Raw genomic sequence first — 19,427 nt, 5'->3', positions numbered from 1 at the left:
GAGACACAGAATCTGAAACAGGCTCCAGGCTCTGAGCCGTCAACACAGAGCCCGACGTGGGGCTCGAACTCACGGACCGCGAGATCGTGACCTGAGCCGAAGTCTTAACCGACTGAGCCACCCAGGTGCCCCATCAATTCCTGTATTTTAAACACCACGAGAAAGAAGCCCCGGGGCGGCTCAGTCGGTTGAGCGTCTGAGTCTTGATTTCAGCTGAGGTCAGGATCCTAGAGTCGTGGGCTCGGGCCCGCCTTGGGCTCTGTGCTGCGTGTGGAGCCCGCTTAAGATTCTCTCCCTCTCCCTCCCTCCGCACCCTTCTCCCCAGCTTGTGTGCTCGCTCGCTCTCTCTAAAACAAAACAGAACACCCCACCATGAGACATCATCACTTTTGTTTTATGGAGTTTACACACACGTTTACCATTGTTCTTTGTTTTTTCTTTTTCTTATGACCCAAGATCACCCCACACGTGAGTCGGCCGGTGGTGGTCTCAATTTGGGTTTGTCTGAAGATACCTTTATCTTACCTTCACGTTGGAAAGACGTTCTCGCCCGGCGCCGCATCCCAGACTGGGGGGAGGCAGCATCCACCCCGTGGGCTTCCGCGTCGCGGGTGGGACGCGGGCGCTGGTCTGCCGCTCCCTCGAGAGCCCGCTGTCTTGATTGTCCGGTTGCTTCCAAACATTTTCTCTTCGCTTGCGCCTTTCTGCAGACTGCTGTTCTCACTCCTGCAGCTCATTCCTGCAGTTTCCACCACTTGCCCCCCACCCCCCCCCCCCCGTGTCCTCCCCTCCCCCCGCCGTGGGAGCTGCCAGCCCGGTGAGTCCGCCCGCGGACACCCTGACGCAGCTCACTCCACTTGGCCCTTTTCCGATCCTGCCAGGTCTGTTTTTGTGGCTTCCAGCGGGAGAACCGGCCAGGCTTAGTCTCGGAGTTCAAGGCTAAACCTCCTGACTTCACTTGCAGAAGGTCTGGATGCAATAGTTTGCTTTGTCTTGGCCTTTTTACCTGAGGTAAGAGTCTTGCCATATCGGCAGAAGAGGGCAGTAATGACCTTCCTATGCCCCGCCTCCCAGCCCTGACGGGGTGGGGGTGGCGGCATCCTTTAACACCTGTGGCAACTGAACCCCCTTCAACGTCCTCGGGTCCCGCTTTATTAAACCCCCTAAAACCGAGTTTTCTTCGGCTGGCCTCCTCTCCCCCAGAAAGCAAACACCAAGACATCCCGACAACAAAGACCACGTCGTTTATTTACAAAGGCCAGTGTGGAGGTTGGGGAGGTCAGGAGGGAGAGCCACACACACCCTCTCCGGATTGCTCAGGTCGCTTTCCCACTCGGGAGACAATTGTGCCCCTCGCGCCTCCATATTCTCAGCCACGGGTCCTCCAAGCAGCTGCGCGAAGCCGCAGAGAGAAGAGGCGACAGGAGCCTCCCCTGCGCTCGACACAGCAACGTCCAATTCCACACCAAAGGCGTCGCCGCTGCCCTCTCCTTCCCTTCCTCAAATAGAACTCTCTGGCCTGGAAGGAAACGGTGAAGGATCCAAAGGCCGGGGCTGCAGGGGTAGAGACCCCTCTACTGTTCCCCGACAGCTCCAGGACCACACTGCCCTTGGGGTGCCCGGTGCCCAGAGGCCCAGGACCTAGCTCCCTGGGCTGTGTGCACTCCTGCCCCGGACCAGCCCTCCTGCCTACCTCTCTGGTGGGAGACAGCTCGGAACCAGAAACCAACAAGGAATCTGCTGTCCTATGCCGCTCAAGTGTGTGTGTGTGTGTGTGTGTGTGTGTGTGTGTGTGTGTGTGTGTGTGTGAGTACCCACCGCATACACACCCGCTGCTGAGACAGACCCCAATCCCTTCGTGTCTCGTGAGGGGGACTGAGACCCTGGTACCTGGGGATGCAGGCGGGTCCTGGAAACGGAGCCGGCAGGAGCCCCCGTGAACCGTGTCGCTTGGCTTCCTGAGCCCTTCCTGCGGCTCAGACCCCGTTAGCATCTCCAGGGCCCTCTGCCAGGCCTGAGCCTGGACCCCGCCTAAGGGAGCTCCGTGGGGCCTCCACTCCCAAAGTGTCCATTCCAAGTTCCAGCCGCTGAGCCTGCGACTCAGTTCGTTTTCCCATCCCCCTCCTCCAGAAAATCTCCTCCCTCCTTTGCACCCAACTCCATCGGGCCGGTCCAGGGCTCGGTTCCTCACACAGAGTGTGGTGTCTGGTCTCCCCCTTCGGACGGGACATCCCAACAAAGCCTGGATGAAGGGACCAGGATGGGGGGGGGCGGGGGGGGGATGGAAAAGAGAGCCTGTCCCCACCCCCCCAACCGCCAGCCCTGCTTCAGTGTGTGGTCCCAGCAGGGGTCAGGCTGCAGGTGGAGAGAGAGAGACAGAGGAGTCGCCACAAGTAACCAGACAACAAGCAGAGCCCTAGAGGCACACACGAAGACCCCGCCCCAGTCCCTCCTCCCACCCAGCATGGCCAGGCCACCGCCACCAGAGGTCTACAGGCTGTGCCAGGAGGCGGTGGGGCCAGGAGCTGGGGCCGACCGGCGACACTGTGAAAACCACTTGAACAGCCCTGCTGGAGCAGGGCCCAGAGCAAAGACTCCATAAGAGATGTACAAGTAAACCCAAAATGCGCAGGGCACTGGGGCGAGGCCCGTGCCCCTAAAGTCACCCTGCTGTCTGGAGAGGACGGGGCGGGGAGATGGGCGGCAGGCAAAGGGCAGGGGCCGACAGAGGAGCCAGGCGCTGGCGCCCAGGGAAGGGAGAGGCAGGAGGCGCGGCCGGGGGGTTAGGAGAGCTGCGAGCCCAGGAGTCTCTCGATGGCTGCGTTGACGTCCCCTCCTGTGGCAATCAGGGCCTGCAGGTTAGCTTCACGGTTGATGAAGCCCATGGAGTTGAGCTGCTCCAGCTGCTGCTGGAACCGTACTTCCGGCGTCGTCTGCACCTGCAGAGGACGGGCCTCGTGAAGGGGGCGCAGGGCCACCCCCTTCTGGCGTCTGCACCTGCAGAGGACGGGCCTCTCTGAGTCCGAGGTTTACGGCGCAGAGCAGATGACCAGTAGGTCTTCTCCAGCATCCTCAGACCCAACCAGCGGGCAGGGAAGGGTGAGCCTCAGGGGTCACGGAGCCTGCACCCCACATCAGTCAACGACTGTGTAACAGAAGGTGGGGGGTGCCTTTCTGAACATTTCGAAGTAACAGACGGGCCTAGAGCAGCCTATATTCCTAACCACTTTCTGTCCCTGGAGAGGTTAATGGCGCTCCAGAAGCCAAATGGTGTGTGCTCGGTAAGACGCACGGTCTGCACAAAGTCCACCCCCAGCCCTGCCCCCGGCAGTCTTCAAGCAGGGAGCCAGGGGAAAGGCCAGGGAAGGGCCCCAGGAAAGAAAGAACCTGTTCGATCACGGTTAGCCAATCAACAAACACCATTATTTACAGAAGAGAAGGCTTTTCGTGTCTGACACTCCTATATACATCTCCTGGAAATGCTTTCCCAAAGGATGTGCAGGAAGCACTAGCCTTGGCCGTGAAGGAGCCCAGCAGTGACAGGCCGCCCAGCCTCTGATAGGGTGAACGCACTGTCCCCAGAAGGAAAGGATGTGCCGAGGGTCACAGAAGCCCCCTAACGTGCAGCACGAGAGCCTTCTCCAGGGTTGGGTGCTGCTTCTCCTCACGGTCCGCAGGATCTAAGCCGGACTGGACCTTCCTTGGTGACTCTTGGTCCAACCCTTCTACAGGGTTCTGTAGAACAGAACCTTCTGCAGAGCTGGGCACACTTAAGTTTCCGTCAAAAGGGTCCTCCCAGACAAGTTAGGGAAGCCAGAGAAAGGTTAAGGGCCTCACCTGAGGTCAACCCTACTCCTCACCCAATCCCCTAGCCTTGACTTTGCAACACAGGGTTCTAGTTACCTCGTCCCCCAGAACCCTCGGCGCTAGTCTTGGAGGAGGAGGCTGATTTAATCACCAAAGGACCCTGTGATAGAAGGAAGCAGCGGTAGGACGTGGTGGTTAAGGTGTGTAAACTCAGGAGCCAGCATACCTTGGCCTCATTACTTACTGGCTGCGTGACTCTGAGCAAGCCACTTACCCTCTCTGGGCCTCAGTTTCCCCCTTTTATAACACAGAGATAGCAGCTTCTTTCCAAGGCCGTTGTGAGGAGTGGAGCGAAGGTGCTCTCGCACACGAGGCATGAGAACGGCCCCCAGAGCCCGGTAAGTTCTATCATTACTCTCGTCTGCATCGCACAGCCGCAAAAGCCAACGTGGAGAAGGCGGCAACCGGCCCAAGGCCAGCAAGGGGCAGACCAAGCCCTGCGGGCGGCGGTCCGGCTGGCTCCAAACCCGCTCTGCCTCTCCAGGCTGCCGCCACCCCCCACACCGCCGGCCCCGCAGCCCCGCGTACCTGGGAGTTCCCGCCCCCTGCCAACAGCTGGACCATCTGCTGCATGAGGTGCTGGGGAGCATTGGGAGCCCCCGCTGGAGAAGGCGTGGCGGGGGGCGCTGGCGAGGAGGTGGGGGCCTCGGGCGCAGACCCAGTGTCGCTGCCTGCCGGGGCCGCCGGGGTCCGGGACATCCCGAAGGAGCCAAGGCTGCAGGCAGGAGAGACCAAGAGGTGGGAGGCAGCCTCTGAGAAAGGGATGGGAACGTGAGGTCCAGAAGGCGGAGCGCACAAGCAGGAGAGCAGACCCTCAGAGCGGCGGGGCGGGGCCTGGCGCGGAGGCGGAGCCAGAGCCTTGTGCCCCTCCCCCCCGCCCCGGCCCCGCCCTCACCTGGGTACCAGCCCAGGGGCCTCGGTCTGCAGGGTCTGCAGGCCCTGCTGGATCTGCAGCAGGGCCTGCATGGCGCGGGGGTTGGTGAGCACGGACAGGGACTCCGGGTTCTGCATCTGGCGGGAAACAGGCAAAGGAAGGCAGTGGTGGCAGGACGCAGGCGGCCACCCGGAGCTCTGCTCTGCCTCCCCCCCACCCCACGCCCCGTGTCCCTGGCCCCGAGAGCCTCACCCACCTGCTGCAGGAAGACGGGGAGCTGGAGGCGGAGCTGCTCCTGCAGCTGGGGGTTCCCCGCAAAGAGCGGCACGTTCACCATCATCTGCGGGGTGAAGGCGGGAGGGAGGCCTGGGCCCACCCGCCCTCAGAATCCCGGCGGCCTGTCTCCCTCGGCACCCCCACCGCCGTGGGGGATCTGGGTCCCCGTGCATCCCGAAGGCCTCCCGGGGGCAGTGAGAGGAGACGGAACCGCCCTCCGGGCCTCGGGCCAGGGCTTGCAGCCCCGCGCCTGGCGTTGACGGTGTCCCCAAGTACAGGGCGCACTGGGCACCACGCCACGTTCCGGGCGCTCTACTCGTATGAGCTCACTGCGCCCCCCGGGACGCCGTGAGGGAGGGGCCACGGCCACGGCCACTACAGGTGAGCAAACTTGGAGGCTCGGGAGGGGTTGAGCTCACGCAGCTGCGGGGGCGGGACCGGAGACAGGAGCCCAGGCCGTCTGGCTCCCGCGGCTCCCGCCCACTGCGCAGGACCTGCCCCCGCACCGCGTACCTGAGCAGCGAAGTCGGGGTTCTGGGCCAGCGTCTGCATCATGCTGCGCATGTAGGGGGCAGAGATAACGTTCTGCATCAGCTGCGGGTTTTCAGAGATCTGCTGGAGGAGAGCCTGCATCTCGGGGCTGTTGAACACTCCTAGCACGAGGAGGAAGACGACAAGGACAAAGGGGTCCAGATGGAAACCAGATGCCTGCCCCTCTTCCATCTCCCTTACTTCCAACGTTGAGCCGTTAGGGAGCTCAGAGGGGCGGCGAAAAGCCGACCCCAGTTCAGGGGCGTGGGCCCCAGCTCTGGCCTTGCTTCCGCCCGGCCCCTCTCCCAGCTGCTCTACGGACAAGCAGGTTGGAAACTGGGTCTCATTCCCCCCCCCCCCCCCACCGGGGCCGTTCCAGGAAAGGGTCTGACAGAGGTCACATAGGCTCGTGGTTGGCAGTCTTTCTTAGTGGCAGAGGCCCTTTCCTCAAACCAGATGTCACTCCGAACCAAGTGTGACAAGGGACTGGCTGGAGCCCCTCCCACTCAGTCCTTTCTCCTTCTGGGGAAAGTCCGGACCCCCGGACTCAGGAGTACAATTTGAAAGCCACGGGTCATAAGGGGACTGGAGCACACAGAGGGGAAGGGACTCTCCTGATCGAGGTGCCCCCCCCCCCGACCAGGGCATCTACCAGAGACGTCCCCGGGGTCACATGTACAGTCCCAGTCCAGATAGTGGGGCCTCCCCAAGGGTTGTGCACAGCCCGCCCCTGTCTGTCCATGGCAAGTCCACACATCCTTCTCCCCCAGCCTCACACCTGCCTGTCCCTGGGAGCGCCCGGTTCCTCCCACACCCACTTGCCCAGGTTGACCCATTTGCCTGGATGGTACCAGCAGTGCTGAGCGCTTCGGAGTGGGGCCTGCTTTACTCTGTGCCGTCACTCAGGCTGCTCCAGGGACGTCAGGACACAGCCCAAACCACCCCTCATCCCAAGGGGGCAGAGCTTCTGCCCCAGGCTGCAGACCCCCCCCTCCAGGGCTTCAGTACAGGCTCACCTGTCTTCAGGAGGCTGCAGCAGTGCGAGCCCCATTCAGTCCTGGGGCAGAGGGACTACCCTGGTGACCCCACTAAGCTCCTTCCAGCCCAGGACATACCTGACCCCAGGCTAGCCGCATTGATCCCAAAGGGGTTGGAGACTGTCGGGTGCACCTGGCTGGTCCCCGATCCTCCGGTGCCCTCCCCCCCGGACCCGGGGGCCTGGGAGGTGGGGGGCGAGGGGCTCCAGGGGTTAGGGAGGGGCTCTCGGTTCTCAGTCCGCAGAGGCTGGGAGGACGAGCTGTCGGAGTTCCCGGCCAGGGAAGAGAAGGGGTTGTTGCCAAACTGGGAGGAGGGAAAGGTTCTGGGTTAAGGACCGAAACAAACCAGGGTGAGGGCTAGGCCCCCCGCGCCTCTCACCTAACAGCCTCCCCTCCCTGGGAGAGGGAGGGGGTGGGAGGTCCCGGAGGCCCTCAGCTCCAGTTCTGGCCTGGAGACGGGCAGCCACACCCTCACCTTGCAGGGTGGGAGGTGGCCAGTGCAGGAGCGGCCAGGGGATGAGGAAACCCCTCAGGTAACTGGAAACTTCCCGCCTTCCCCGAGGGCTCCAAAGACTTGGTCTCTAGTCTCCTTTGTGCCCTGTGGTACTTTACACACACCTCCTCATCACGTAAGGACACATAGGTCTTCCTCAGGTCTTCAGGGGCACAGGCAAGGTCACCTTTGCGCCCCACCCTTCCCCTGACACTAGTAGGTGCTCAATAAATAATTGTTGGCTTGAGGGGAGCTGGCTCTCTGCTTCAGCCCTGGGCTGCCTCTACGCGTCCCCCTGTCCAGCCGTCTTGGTCCAATAGGACCTCCCCAGAAGCCCAGGTCTTCTTCATGGCATTCTGTCCCTCCAAGCACACGCAGGGGAGCCCCTCAGGGGCACTCATCTCCGGCTGAGCGTGCCCTCCTTCCGCTGCTTCCCCCGCACAGCCTTCTCCTCGGCCTCCTTCCTTCAGCTACATAGGCTTCCTCAGCACCAGGCTGCCTGCTGTCCCCCAGGATGGCCTCGGGGTCGGCACCCCATCACATGGTGTGCTGCCCAAGGTGGCAATGGAACTTCCTCTGGATCCCCCGGCACCCAGGCAAGAGCTCTGTCCAGTGCTGTGCTCGCTGAGGGAGTCTGTGCCCTATTTCCCTGCTCCAGCCCCCCCATCCTGAGGTCCTGGGTGGTCCTCAGCTGCACAGCTTCAGCCCCTTGTCACCGCGGGGTCTCCTGCTCATTCAGAGCAGGTCGTGGGGACCAGAGCAGCCAAGGCCCTCCAGCTCTGAGCCGGGCTTCCTCCGCCTTACCAGATGCCTGCTGGGATGACAGCCAGTAGGCCAGGGTCTGTGTACCCCAGCCTCAGGCTTTGTCCCTATTTCACACTTCCTGTTCTGGTAACTCACCTGGCACCCACCACCGCTGAGTTCTGGGCCCCCTAGTTTTCCCCATGCTGTCTATAGACTGAATCTCTTTCTGACCACCCTCGGGCAATCACAGCTGCCATTTATTGAGCACCTACTATGTACCAGGCATGTTTCTTCTAATGTTTACAGTAGCCCTCCAATGTACCAGTTCTCAAAGTGTGGTCCTGGGACCCTTGCAAGGCTTAACCCTGGTTTTAGAATTCTGAGATGCTATTTGCCTTTTTTCACTCTTGTTGTTTTCATGAGTGTTCAGTGGCGTTTTCCAGAGGCTATGTGACATGTGATGCTGCACCAGACCGAGCGCGGAAGCAGAACTGGGTCCCACAGCAAGCCAGATGGCAAGGGAGTCTGCAAAAGTTAGAACAAGGCCGCTCTCCTCTAAAGTTTTGTTTTGGAAAATTAAGTTATTTTTTAAGCGAACGCGCTCTTTATATTAACGTGTAGGGTATTTACTGTCATTTTAAAACGAATTAATCGACCTTCTGTAAGTTTCTCGGTCTTAATTTCAGATACAGTGGCTATCAAGAGACCCAACCCACAAAAAGAAAACCTTTTTGAGGTCCTCAATAATTCTTAAGGGTATAAAGGGGTCCTGAGGCCAAAAGAGTCAAGAATCACGGCTGTATTATATCACTTCCATTTTGAAAACATGGACGCTAAGACTCAGAAAGGTTAAGCAGCTAACTTAAAACTGCACCACCAAAAGTGGTGCATTAGGTATTTGAACCCAGGTTTCCCGACGCCAAAAGTCTGTTCTTTTAGTTATTCCAATGGTTCTTACAATTTGGCCTGCATCAGAGTTAGCCGGAGGGCTTGTTATAAGCCTTTCTCAGCTCCTTGGTTTTTTTTTAACCAGATGCATGCATTACTTGGATATACGTTTTTAATTAAATACTTAAATAAAACTTAAACAAATTCCTTTAAAAACTCATAGTTGATCCCGACGAGCACGTTCTAAGATTTGCAACAGCACTGCCAAGAATAACCAAGAAGACGCAGGAGAGTAAGGTGAGGGGTTTGCTCTACCAGAAGCCCAGGCTTAATTAGGACAATGTGGTATCACTGCAAGGACAGACGGACCGACCAGCGGGCCCGCGCACAGTCAGCTAGACTCACACTTATCTGTGGAGGTTTGGTGTGGGACGGAGGCGGCGTGAACAAGGAAATCTGTTGGGACAGCACCGACCACGCAGGACGTGGTGCTCTCGTCCACAAGAAAAAAGGAACATGAGATCCCACCCTCCCGCCTGGGCCCTGGTTTGGGGTGTGTGTGTGTGTCCCGTTCGCAAAACTCCATCAAGCCGCACGCTTATGACGTGTGTCCCTTTCTGAAGCCATGTTATTCTCCAAGAAAAGTATTCGTAGGAAATGTTTTTAAAAAGCAGGTTAAAATTATATGAACGGCAGCATGCCACTTCTAGGAGGTTTAAAAATATGCAAAACAATACTCTACATTATTTACGGATACAAACATAGGCCATAAAAGAATCAAGGCGGTAAACACCAACTTCTCGGTGGCAGTTAGCTCTGGAGAGGGAAGGAGCTGTAAACTGGGGCAGGGCTGCACGAAGCTACACTTCTTTCTGTAAAGCCTTATTTGCAAGTATAAAATACGCCCAGGAAATTATAAAAAACACTAACAGTAGTCACCTCTGAGGTAGAAAAGAGGTGGCTGGGAGATGGAACCAGAAGGACGGATCCCCTACTGTTTACTTTGTATAACTTCGGAACTTTGAGGTGTGTAAATATTTGTATCACGTATTTAGTGTAAATTAAACTTAAAAAAGAAAAAAAAGAACCCAAAAGGCACTGACACTACATTCAGGGACGTGAAAGGAGGCTGTACTTTTGTGTATACTTCTTACGTATTTGGAAGAATCCCTAAGGTACTTTTCAAAGTGCATGTTCCCAGGGCCTGATTCCAGAGAGTGAGTCAGTAAGAGGCTCGAAGGTGGGAACCAGGAATCTGACGATCGGCGAGCCCCCCAGGGTGATTCTGATGCAGGTGATCCAAGGACCACACTTGAGACACACTGCCGGCCCCACGGCCCCTGAGCCCCCGGGGCAAGAAGTTGTCGGACGCTTTGCACGCTACACCCCGCCCGCCCACTTCCCTGGGGAATTCTGCTACCTTCCACCCTGCTGCCCCGCCCCATGCCAGGCTGGACCACCCCCGCCTGTGCTGTGAGAACCGCTCTCAAGCCAAGGCCCACTGTCGGAGGGCTGCGTAGGCAAAGAGGCTGACTTGGATCCGGGGATAGGGAATCCTGAGCCCAAACAGCCCTCCCACAGCCCAGCCCCTGGTCCCACCTGTTCCCGGGCAGCACTGAACATCGGCTCTTGGATGTCCGTGTACATGCGGCGGAGGGCGTTATACCCTCCGGGGATGCTCTCCAGGTTGCTCAGGGCCCGGTCCTGGTTCCGCATCATTTCTTGCATCATGGCTGGATTTCGAGCAAGCTCCATGGTCTGGTGGAGAAGGGAGAGAGACAGGAAGAACCCCAGAACCCGGGGGGGGGGGGGGGGCACCAGGCTTGGACGGGGGTGGGCCCTGAGGAGGAGGTCTGTCCCAGGACTAGGGTCCAGGGCCCAGGAACTGCCCCACAGCAGCAGGGTGGCAGGTAAATTCCTCCCTCTACTGTCATCTTGGCTCTGTCCCTGCCTGCAAGGGTAGTCTGCCTGGCTTTGTGCTGCGGTACAATGACCCAGGGGTGGGGGGGCGAGGACAGCAGCTTCTCTTCCTCAGGTTCAGGAGGCCCTCGAACCTGAGGCCCTCGGAAGTACAGGGAGCAAAAGGAAACTGGTAGGAAAGGACATGAGGAGGAGGAGGAGGAGGAGGAGGAGGAGGAAGCAGAGGAGAGTAACATCTGAGCACCTATGATACACAGGCACCCAGCTAAGTAATTCACACAACGGAAGTCACGTGCTCCCCATGATAATTGTCCCAAGGAGATATTTCTGTCCCTATTCTGCAGATGAGGAAATAGGCTGAGACTCACTGGGGACACACAGCCGGTTAGTGGTGGGGCCAGGTTTTGAGGCCAGATCACTCTGTCTGTCCAAGACCACACTGCGGTTCCCAGAAGATGACCATAAGTTGGGGAGGGAAAGGATTCACGCTGGGGCGACACGACCAGCACCCTCTAACCCCACCCCCAGGTCTCCGGCCTGGCCAAACCTTGAGAAACCTGTGGACGGGATGGGGGCTCACTCTCAATAAGGGCTGGCCTGTGTCAACCCAGGAGACAGCAGTGCATGACGGGGGACAAAGGGCACCCTGCCTGGGATGCCTTCCCTGTCCCTACTCCCAAGTCCCTCCACAAGTGCTCACTAAAGCACCTTTACGTCTAAGACGGGACCCTGACTCCTTACCCCATAATTCACTCATTCTCTAAGTGTTTCCAGAGTGACTTCCACGCACAGGAGCAATTCTAGGCAGGGAAGAAAACACCCGCAAGTCCTTGCTCTGAAGGCACTTATCTCCAGGGGAACCCAGCACTGGTGCCCACGGCTCCGCTGACGTCATCTCTCCTCTTCCCCCGGGGGACTGGGCCATGAGACAGGGCTCCCGAAGCCTGACACGCCGCCGCTGCCGGGCGTCCTTCGGCCACCAGCCCTGCCCGGCCCAGCCGCGACGCTCCCCGAACACCCTACACCCAGGCCTTTGCACGTGCTGTCCCTCAGGCCTGAACACTCTCCTCTTTTTCTTCCTCCGGCTCATGATTCCTCCTCTGGGTCTCAGCGTGGCTGACACTTCCTCCAGAGCCTCCTCTGAGCGCTCCCCCCCTCCCCGGGGCCAGGAGCCCTTCTCTTAGGGGATCCCGCGACTATGACATCACCAACCACGCCACGTTACTACTGCGCGCTTGCTTGTCCCATTTCCTTTTAAGACCAGAAGTTCCTGGAAAGCTAGGCCTGTGCCTTGTCGTCACTACACCCCCAGTGCTCCAAACAGGGCTGCCGGATGAGTAAGTCACCAAATAAGCCAAGGCAGGGCGAGGTGGGAAAAGTCCCACCGGTGTCTTGCCCGTCCCCACCCCAACCTTCTCTCACACCCACCTGCCTCATGAGCTCCGGGTTGTTGAGCATGTGGCTGATCTCAGGGTTCCGCTCCATCAACTGCTGCATCTGGGGGTTGGCCATGATCATGTGGCGCATCAGGTCGGGGTTAGACATCATGTCCTGGACCAGGGGGTTCTCCATGATCTGCGACAGCATCTCGGGGTTGGACATCAGCTGTCTCTGCATTTGCTGCTGCAGCTCCATGAAGTTGGCGGAGCCCAGGCCCAGGCTGCCCAGGCCCAGGAGGCCCCCAAAGCCAGCTGCGGGGAGGGGCCAGGGTCACGGCCGGCCGCAAAACCCTGCCCCCACCTGGCCACAGCCGCCGAATGCAGGCCTCCGCGACGGGCCCGGTCTGCTTCTGGCATCGCCCCTTTCCAACCCTTCCCCGGGCCCAAGCCCTGGCCCGCTGCCGGCAGAGACGGGAGCCTAGCAGACCGAGATCTCTCCGGAAGCCGAGGCCGAGAGCCGGAGCCGGGCACGGCACTGAGCAAAGAGACGGCGACCAGCGATGGCCTGCTGAATGAGCCTAGACACTCCCCAGCTGGCTGCTGCTGGACCCACTCTGTCCCCAAACTCCAATATCCTCGCCCCGCATTCCCCACGTCCGCAACCTCATTTCTCCCGTCCCCTTAACGTTCACCCATGCTCCCCTCCTCCGGGAGGCCCTCATAGACGGATGTCCTCCCCTGCTCCGCTCAAGCAGCAATGTCTGGAACCCTATGTCCAGGGGTTCCCTGTCCCCATCAGACCAGGAGCAGGGACCATGTTTCTGCCTCCTCTTGGCTCTCCCCCGCGCCCTAGCCCAAAGCAGGACTGTGACCTCCTCCCTCAGGGCTTACAGAGTATGGAGGCAGTAGCGCTGGGGGGTCCCTCTCCAGCCCCTGGGGAGGGCCCCCCCCCACTGCTCCTCCGGCTTCCGCTGCCAGCATCCGAAGTGGCGCTGCCAGAGGTGGAGGGCTGGGCAGGGGCGGCGGGTGAAGCAGGCGTGGTGGAGGGTGCCGAGGCAGGGTCTGGAGTGGACGGGGAGGAAGCAGTGGTGGCAGCTGGGTCTGGAGCCCTGAGGACAGAGAAGTGAAGTCCCAGCTGAGGTGATCTCAGAGGAGGACTTTCGGTGCTCTACTACCCTATCACAAGCCACCTCCTGAGCAGCCCTCGGGCGGGGGTGCAGTAACCCTGGGGGCAGTTAGTAATTCAGGCCGAGGGAGAAGCTAGCACCATCTGCCTCCGGGGCATTCTGGGAGAGGTGAGTCCCGGACCTTGCAGGGCCCTCCAGGTACAGGTGAGTGACGGGGGGGGGGGGGGGGGGGGGGGGGGGGGGGGGGAGGCCTGATCGGAAGTTGGATGTGCTCCTCTCCTGGACTTACTTCTGAGGGGTCTTGATGACCAGATGGACAGTGAGCCCATCCTTGATCCCATGCTGGTTCAGGGTGTCCCCATCCTTGAGGATCTTGCCTGCGAAGATCAGGACCAGCTGATCCTGCTGAGCCTTAAACCTCCTGGAGATCTCCTCTTTGAACTGTGGTCAGGAGGCAGAAGTCACTGCGGAGGCTCCTGGGCTCCACCCCCCAGGGACCCTGCCTCTAGCCCCCCCCCCCCCCCCCCCCCCCCCCCCCCGGGGCAAGTCCCTTCTGTAGTCTCAACTCCATCCAGCCTGCTGCGATAAGCAGGCCCCTTTGTTAACCAAAGAGAAGGACCGGTGACGTCCCCTCTCAGCTCAACCCCTGGGGTCTCCCACCCCATAAGGCCCTTGCTGCTTCCTGCCACCCCCTCCGCAGTCCCTCTGCCCAGCTCCCTGTGAGGGCCCTGCCCTGCTGGCCCCTGCCCATCCCAACTCCTGCAACAGCCTTCCACCCAGGCCCTGTCCACCCCACCCCACCCCGCCCCGCCTCCGTTCTCAGACCCCAACTTTCCTCACGCCCAGCCATCTTGCAACAACTAGGACAAGCATCCCAGCAGTGACTCCTCAGGAGTTAAGAGTCTCAGTCCCATGAGATACGTATGAGTCATTATCTCCATTTTAAAGGTGAGAAAACTGAGGCTCAGAGCAGTTACATAACTGCACTGAAACGCAGGACTTGACCCCAAAGCCCCAGCTCTTGACCAAACACACTGTCTCTCAATTCAAGCTGACTTCAAATTCAACTTTGCAGGGCAGAGAATGTAAGTTCTGGAATGCAGTCACTTTACAAGGGGGGAGAGGGAGCAGTGATGGCACTAAAGACTGGGTTGGAAGAGCGAGACTCCCCAAAACTATCAGCTCTCCCCTCCAAAACAAACTTAAACCAAAACAGACACTCTCAGTAAAGAGTGCACTTGCTAAGCAAACGCAGCTTCCAGAGCCTTTCCTTCCAACCAGATGGCCTGTGTTAAGCCCCGCCTGCGTGAAATTGTGGAGCAGCCACAGGAGGTGCGAACACAGGAAAAGCTCCCTCATTCACTCATTCAACACACTTTTATTGAGCACCTACTGCACACCGTAAGTCCCAGAGAGGCCGAGGGCCCACCGTAACCCCCTCGATCTGGGAGCGTCGGAAGGATCCGGGCCCGGGGAAATGCTCCCCCGGCGCCCCGCGTCCCAGAACCCGGAGGCGCCCCCCGCCCGCTCTCCTGGCGCAGCGCCGTGCCCGGAGCCCTCCCGGCCTCGGCGCCCCGGCTCCCCGGCCATTCCCCGCGGCGCACGCTGCCCTCAAGGCCCTGGTCCTTCCCCTGCGCGGTGCCAGGTGCCCCCCTCCCCACTCTCCGCCACGCCCCCAGCCCAGGCCACAAGGCGCGCCCCGGCCTCGCGTCCGCCGCACGCGCCGCGCTCGCCGGCTCCCTCTCGCCGGACGCCCCCAGCCCCGCTCCGCGCCTCCCGCCCCTCCGAGAGCCTGCGGGGCCCCCGCCCGCCGCCCCAGCGCCTCGGGGCCACCCCTCTCTTCGCAGACCCCTCCTCCGCGACCCTCGCCGCGCGTACTACCTCCTTGACGGAGGCTCGATCGCAGATCACGATTTCCTCCTTGTCCTTGGGGGTCTTGACGGTGACCCGAATGGGGGGCCTGGCCTCGGCCCCGCTCGGCTCCGCCATGCCGCCGCCGCCACCCGGCCGCCCGCCAGCCCGCCCCGGCTCCTCCTCCTCCTCCTCCTCCTCCTCCTCCCCGCCCGGCCGGCCGGCTCGACTCCGGCCTCCGCCCCTCCGCACCCCCCCCTGCCCTGCCCTCCCCTCCCCGCGGCCGCACCGCCCTCCGGACCAGCGGCGCCCACAGCGCCCCGGGCGGCCTGGGGGGGGCACTGCAGCCGGGGCCGCGCCGCCGCACCGGGCCTCACGGGGCGGGGCGGGCTCCCCACGACAGCCGGCAGCCAGCCCAGGTCGGCCGCCTCCGCGGGCACTCCCGCTCGCGGACAAAACGCTGTCCCCGTCACCGCGTTGGCTCCGTTCCCGGGCCCCTCCCGCCTCGGAGGCTGAGTTCGCCCACTTCTGGACGTCCACCCAAGATCTCATCTCTAGGACTGACTATGCCCCCGAAGGTCGTGGCCTGCACGACGTTACTAAGTACGGCTCCGGGAGCCTGGGTTCGGCAGGCGCGGCCTTTCTGAGCCTTTCTCATCCCACAGGGCCGTGCATAACGTAGGAAACTGCTTTCAAAAGTAACAAACGTGTGCCTGACAAATACGGGGATTGCTGTTTTCAGTTACTGGTCGTGGATTGTCAAGCGGGCATGATGACGCTTCTGTCCCCGGGGAGGGGTTAAACGTCCTTTCAGTACTGCCACTGTCCTTTTCGCTCCCGCTCTTTCCGCCCCCCTCCACCGCGTGGTCCCCGGGGAAAGGCGAACTACAGTTCCCAGGGTGCGCCGCAAGGCCGCACGGAACTACAACTCCCGGCGCCCCCTGCGGCGGGGGCGGTGTTGCGTCGTCACCGCGGAGCGCGGCCGGGACCTCCGGGTCGCGCGGCGTTCCGGAGCGGCCCGGAGCTCGGGGAGGTGCCCGCGGAGGCCCGCGGGAGACGGCTCGGGGGCTGGCGCGGAAGCGGGGGCTTGGGAGCCGCAGGCATGCTGCGTCCCAAGGCTTTGACCCAGGTGTTAAGCCAGGCCAACACCGGCGGTGTCCAGAGCACGCTGTGAGTGCGGACGGAGCGGGCGAGCGGCGAGCCCGGGGCGCGCTGGGGAAGGGTCTCGGGGAGGGGAGGAAGGCGGGGCGGCCGCGGCCGGAGGGGTGGGGGTGGGGGGAGACCGGAGCGTGGATCCCGGGGCACGTTCTGGACAGGCTCTGCCCAGACCCCTGCTTTCTGCAAGCGCCCCGGCGGGAGCTGGGACGTTTTTGTCGCCGCCGCGGGCACGTCCGAACCCCTTGCCGCCACTCGCCAGGCTGCTGAATAACGAGGGCTCTCTGCTGGCTTACTCCGGTTACGGGGATACGGACGCCCGGGTCACCGCGGCCATCGCCAGCAACATCTGGGCCGCCTACGACCGGAACGGGAACCAAGCGTTTAATGAAGACAATCTCAAATTCATCCTCATGGACTGCATGGTATGGAGAGGAGAGCCACTTCCTCTGTCCCCCAAGGGGATCCCCATGGGGCGACCTGGACCCCATCCTGGATGGTTGGAGGGGCAGGGACAGGATCTCTGAGGGCTAAGAGTTGGTCTGCTGCTGCATTATGGTAGGGCAGGACCCTGTGCCTCAAGTGGTGGTGAGGAAGGAGCCAGGGACCCAGGGTCTGACTGGGCGTCTGGTGTCAGCCAGCCACCTGTCGTTTGTGGAACCTCGGGTAAGTCACTCAACCTCTCTAAGCTTCCCTAGCACATCTCTAAGGTGGAAGCGGTAATCCGTCCGAACACGCGTGCGTGCACACATGCACACAGGTTGTCGTGAAGACCAAAAGAAAGGACGTAAGCTGTGCAGTGTTGTCACCCCAGATTCGCAGACTCACAGCAGAGTCTCCAGACCCTGGGCCTGTTCCTTCCGTTTACAGAAAACAGAGCTGCAGTCTAGAAAGGGGAAGTAGCCATTAGACGGCGAATTTCCGGGAGACAGAAACTGTTTCGCTCACCTTTGTGTTTGTTGGGCCAACAAATGTTTAGGTCCCTGCAGTGTTCTAAGGACTAGGGAAAAAGTAGCAAAGGAACGAAAAACTGCAGCTCTAACTCCTCACAGAAGCTCACGGTTTTGTGTGTGCTGTAAAACGCGTCTAAGTTGAAAAACTAGGATGTTAGGTATTGAAAATGCGATGGGAAAGGAAGTGAGGTGGGGCATATGTCAGGGACCATCTCACTGGAAAAGTGACATTTCATTAGAGATCTGAAGGAAGTCGGCAAGCCCTGTGGCTGTCTGGGGGAAGAACATTTTTGACAAAGGCAAGCGCAAAGGCCCTGAGGCAGAGTAGCATCTGGTCAAGGATGGACAAGGTTGATGTAGCTGGTACAGCATGGGAGTGGGGGAGGTGAGTAGAGGTGAGGCCAGAGAGGCAGGGGGTGAAGCGCCTGGCTCCCAGCACACAGCAGATGGCCAGGGAAAGTTCGCGAACCAAACTGAAAAGGCCCAAGAGTGAAGTCTCCCCAAAGGGTTTGGGCTGTAACCCACTGTAACCGGGCTCTCTGCCTCATCCTCGCCCCATGCCCAACCAAGGACGCCATTTCAGTTCAGCTGATGACTCCTTCTTCGTGCCTAACCTGGGGTTGGTGCTGTCGAGCAGTGGTTTTCCAACATCTTGTCCACACCCCAGCTGTAAGAAATGCCTTTTAAGTCAGAGCCCAATGCACGCCCCCCCCCCCCACTAAAACAAAAGTTTCACGAAACGGTACTTCCCTCACCGCATGCAACGTACTCCATTTCTCTTCTTTTAAATGCTAATCCACCTCCTTAACTGATCTAACGCTAGAGTCAGACCTGCTATTTGAGAAACATTACCACGGGAAAAGAGAACTCTACCTTAGGCTACTGCTCCCTAGCTCCTCGCAGTGTCTTTGGTTGGGGTGAACCCACAGTAAAAACATCACCCATGTGGACAGCCCTTTGCAGATTCAAAACCCCCTCCTGTGTACCCTTACCAGCTGGGATGAGGTGGGGGGGTCGCAGAAAGAGAAACCAAGCGGCTGGGAGATTGAGTTTCCCATAGTAAGTCGTAGAGGGCTGTGCTGAAGCTGGAATCTGAACTCAGGATCCCACGTCCAGGGCTGTGGCCAGAGCCCTTGGTCTGGAGCTCCTGCCATGCCCAGGGCATGGAAGGAAGATAACCTTTCTGAAGAGGAGCCCTTGGGGAAAGGGCTAAAGGTGCCAGGCAGAACATTACATCCCGTGATCTCGCCCCACCAGGAGGGCCGTGTAGCCATCACGCGGGTGGCCAACCTCCTGCTGTGTATGTACGCCAAGGAGACCGTGGGCTTCGGGATGCTCAAGGCCAAGGTGTGTACGTGCCCCTCTGTCTGCAGCCCTGGGCCCAGGCCTGGGCTTTTCGCTGTCCGCTCCCACCCCATCGCCTTCCCGGAGTCCTCCTGTCACCCAGCCTGTGTGTGGTGGGGGCGGGGCGCCCAGCGGAGGAGCACACGTACACTGGGACCCCTCTGGTGGCAGACCTGTGTGGGCCTGATCACTCCTCCCCTCCTGCAGGCCCAGGCTTTGGTGCAGTACCTGGAGGAGCCCCTTACCCAAGTGGCGGCATCATAGCCTCGCTTGGAGCTGGGGTCAGAAAGGATCAGTGATCGTTTGGAGGGGCGGGGCTCCCTGGGGAAACCTTTCAGGACGGTTCCGGAGGCTGAGACTTTTTTCCAAGAATAAACTTGAACTCCTATCTATCTTGCGTGATGGCTGCTTTCTTGAATGGGCGGAGTCCAAAGAGGCGGGAAGGAGCACGCAGTGCTCTGGAGACCCCTGAGGGCCTGTGACTCCTGCCGGCCCCTCACCTGGCCCCTCACTTGCAGCCAAGTGGCTCCCGCAGTGATGCCTTAGCTGCCTTGGCCTTTCCAGCAACAGGACGTATCATCGGCCCTGCCGCTGGGAGTGAGTTTACCCATCCGACTGTCACACCGTTGCAAGTGATCTTGGAGGCGCGGGGCGCCGGTGGGGGTCTTGTCTGCAAGATTATGGGGCTCTGCGAATCCAGTGTCCTCCAGTCCCACCTTGGCGGTGGGGGGTGGGGGGTGGAGTGCCTTTTCTGCTCTTGGAGTTGGAAGAGTGCTTGCTAGCCACCTGCAAGGGCTCGCACAGACCCTCCAGACATCAGGGCCCTTTGCAGACGGCGTGGCTTCCTTGCGAGGCCTGAGATCCCGGGGCGGGAGTATAAGCAATCCAGAAGCTCTCAAAGCCCTTCATCTCCAGGTCCTGCCTGGCACTCAAACTCCTCGCTCCATGTACTTCTCCGGGTCTCCCCCCTACCCTGGGTCTCCAGAGC

General features: G+C 60.3%; 2 protein-coding genes across 6 annotated transcripts; one reads left to right on the top strand and one right to left on the bottom strand.

Moving 5' to 3' along the window:
- Nucleotides 1-1,225: 1,225 nt before the first annotated feature.
- On the bottom strand, nucleotides 1,226-15,145 carry UBQLN4 (ubiquilin 4). 5 transcript variants are annotated; one of them, XR_006199098.1, is made up of 12 exons: nucleotides 15,018-15,145; nucleotides 13,426-13,577; nucleotides 12,901-13,118; nucleotides 12,059-12,321; nucleotides 10,310-10,468; nucleotides 6,664-6,889; nucleotides 5,531-5,670; nucleotides 4,998-5,081; nucleotides 4,763-4,878; nucleotides 4,396-4,619; nucleotides 1,891-2,997; nucleotides 1,226-1,519 (listed from the first exon to the last, which is right to left on the bottom strand). XR_006199098.1 is itself a non-coding variant. In XM_042926150.1 (11 exons), exons 1-11 carry the CDS (start codon nucleotides 15,123-15,125, stop codon nucleotides 2,846-2,848), a joined length of 1,842 nt encoding a protein of 613 aa, XP_042782084.1. In that variant the 5' UTR covers nucleotides 15,126-15,145; the 3' UTR covers nucleotides 1,226-2,845. The 5 variants fall into 5 exon arrangements, 4 of the variants coding, with proteins under 4 accessions (XP_042782084.1, XP_042782088.1, XP_042782087.1 ...); XM_042926150.1 differs by having other exon boundaries at nucleotides 1,226-2,997; XM_042926154.1 differs by having other exon boundaries at nucleotides 1,226-2,939.
- Nucleotides 15,146-15,942: 797 nt separating this feature from the next.
- LAMTOR2 (late endosomal/lysosomal adaptor, MAPK and MTOR activator 2) lies at nucleotides 15,943-18,831 on the top strand. Its single transcript, XM_042926194.1, has 4 exons — nucleotides 15,943-16,157; nucleotides 16,405-16,567; nucleotides 18,353-18,442; nucleotides 18,647-18,831. Exons 1-4 carry the CDS (start codon nucleotides 16,090-16,092, stop codon nucleotides 18,701-18,703), a joined length of 378 nt encoding a protein of 125 aa, XP_042782128.1. The 5' UTR covers nucleotides 15,943-16,089; the 3' UTR covers nucleotides 18,704-18,831.
- Nucleotides 18,832-19,427: the final 596 nt, after the last annotated feature.

Source organism: Panthera leo, chromosome F3 (assembly GCF_018350215.1).
Source record: "Panthera leo isolate Ple1 chromosome F3, P.leo_Ple1_pat1.1, whole genome shotgun sequence".
NCBI lineage: Eukaryota > Metazoa > Chordata > Mammalia > Carnivora > Felidae > Panthera > Panthera leo.
This window is presented reverse-complemented; position numbering and strand designations above follow the sequence as displayed.

Excerpts from the sequence above, each read along its gene's own strand:
- UBQLN4 (XM_042926150.1), bottom strand. The coding sequence starts at position 15,125 with ATGGCGGAGCCGAGCGGGGCCGAGGCCAGGCCCCCCATTCGGGTCACC. Across the intron at positions 13,578-15,017 it reads ATCGAGCCTCCGTCAAGGAG|TTCAAAGAGGAGATCTCCAG; the intron begins GTAGTACGCGCG and ends TCCTGACCACAG. Across the intron at positions 13,119-13,425 it reads GTCATCAAGACCCCTCAGAA|GGCTCCAGACCCAGCTGCCA; the intron begins GTAAGTCCAGGA and ends CTCTGTCCTCAG.
- LAMTOR2 (XM_042926194.1), top strand. The coding sequence starts at position 16,090 with ATGCTGCGTCCCAAGGCTTTGACCCAGGTGTTAAGCCAGGCCAACACC. Across the intron at positions 16,568-18,352 it reads TCATCCTCATGGACTGCATG|GAGGGCCGTGTAGCCATCAC; the intron begins GTATGGAGAGGA and ends TCGCCCCACCAG. Across the intron at positions 18,443-18,646 it reads TCGGGATGCTCAAGGCCAAG|GCCCAGGCTTTGGTGCAGTA; the intron begins GTGTGTACGTGC and ends CCCCTCCTGCAG.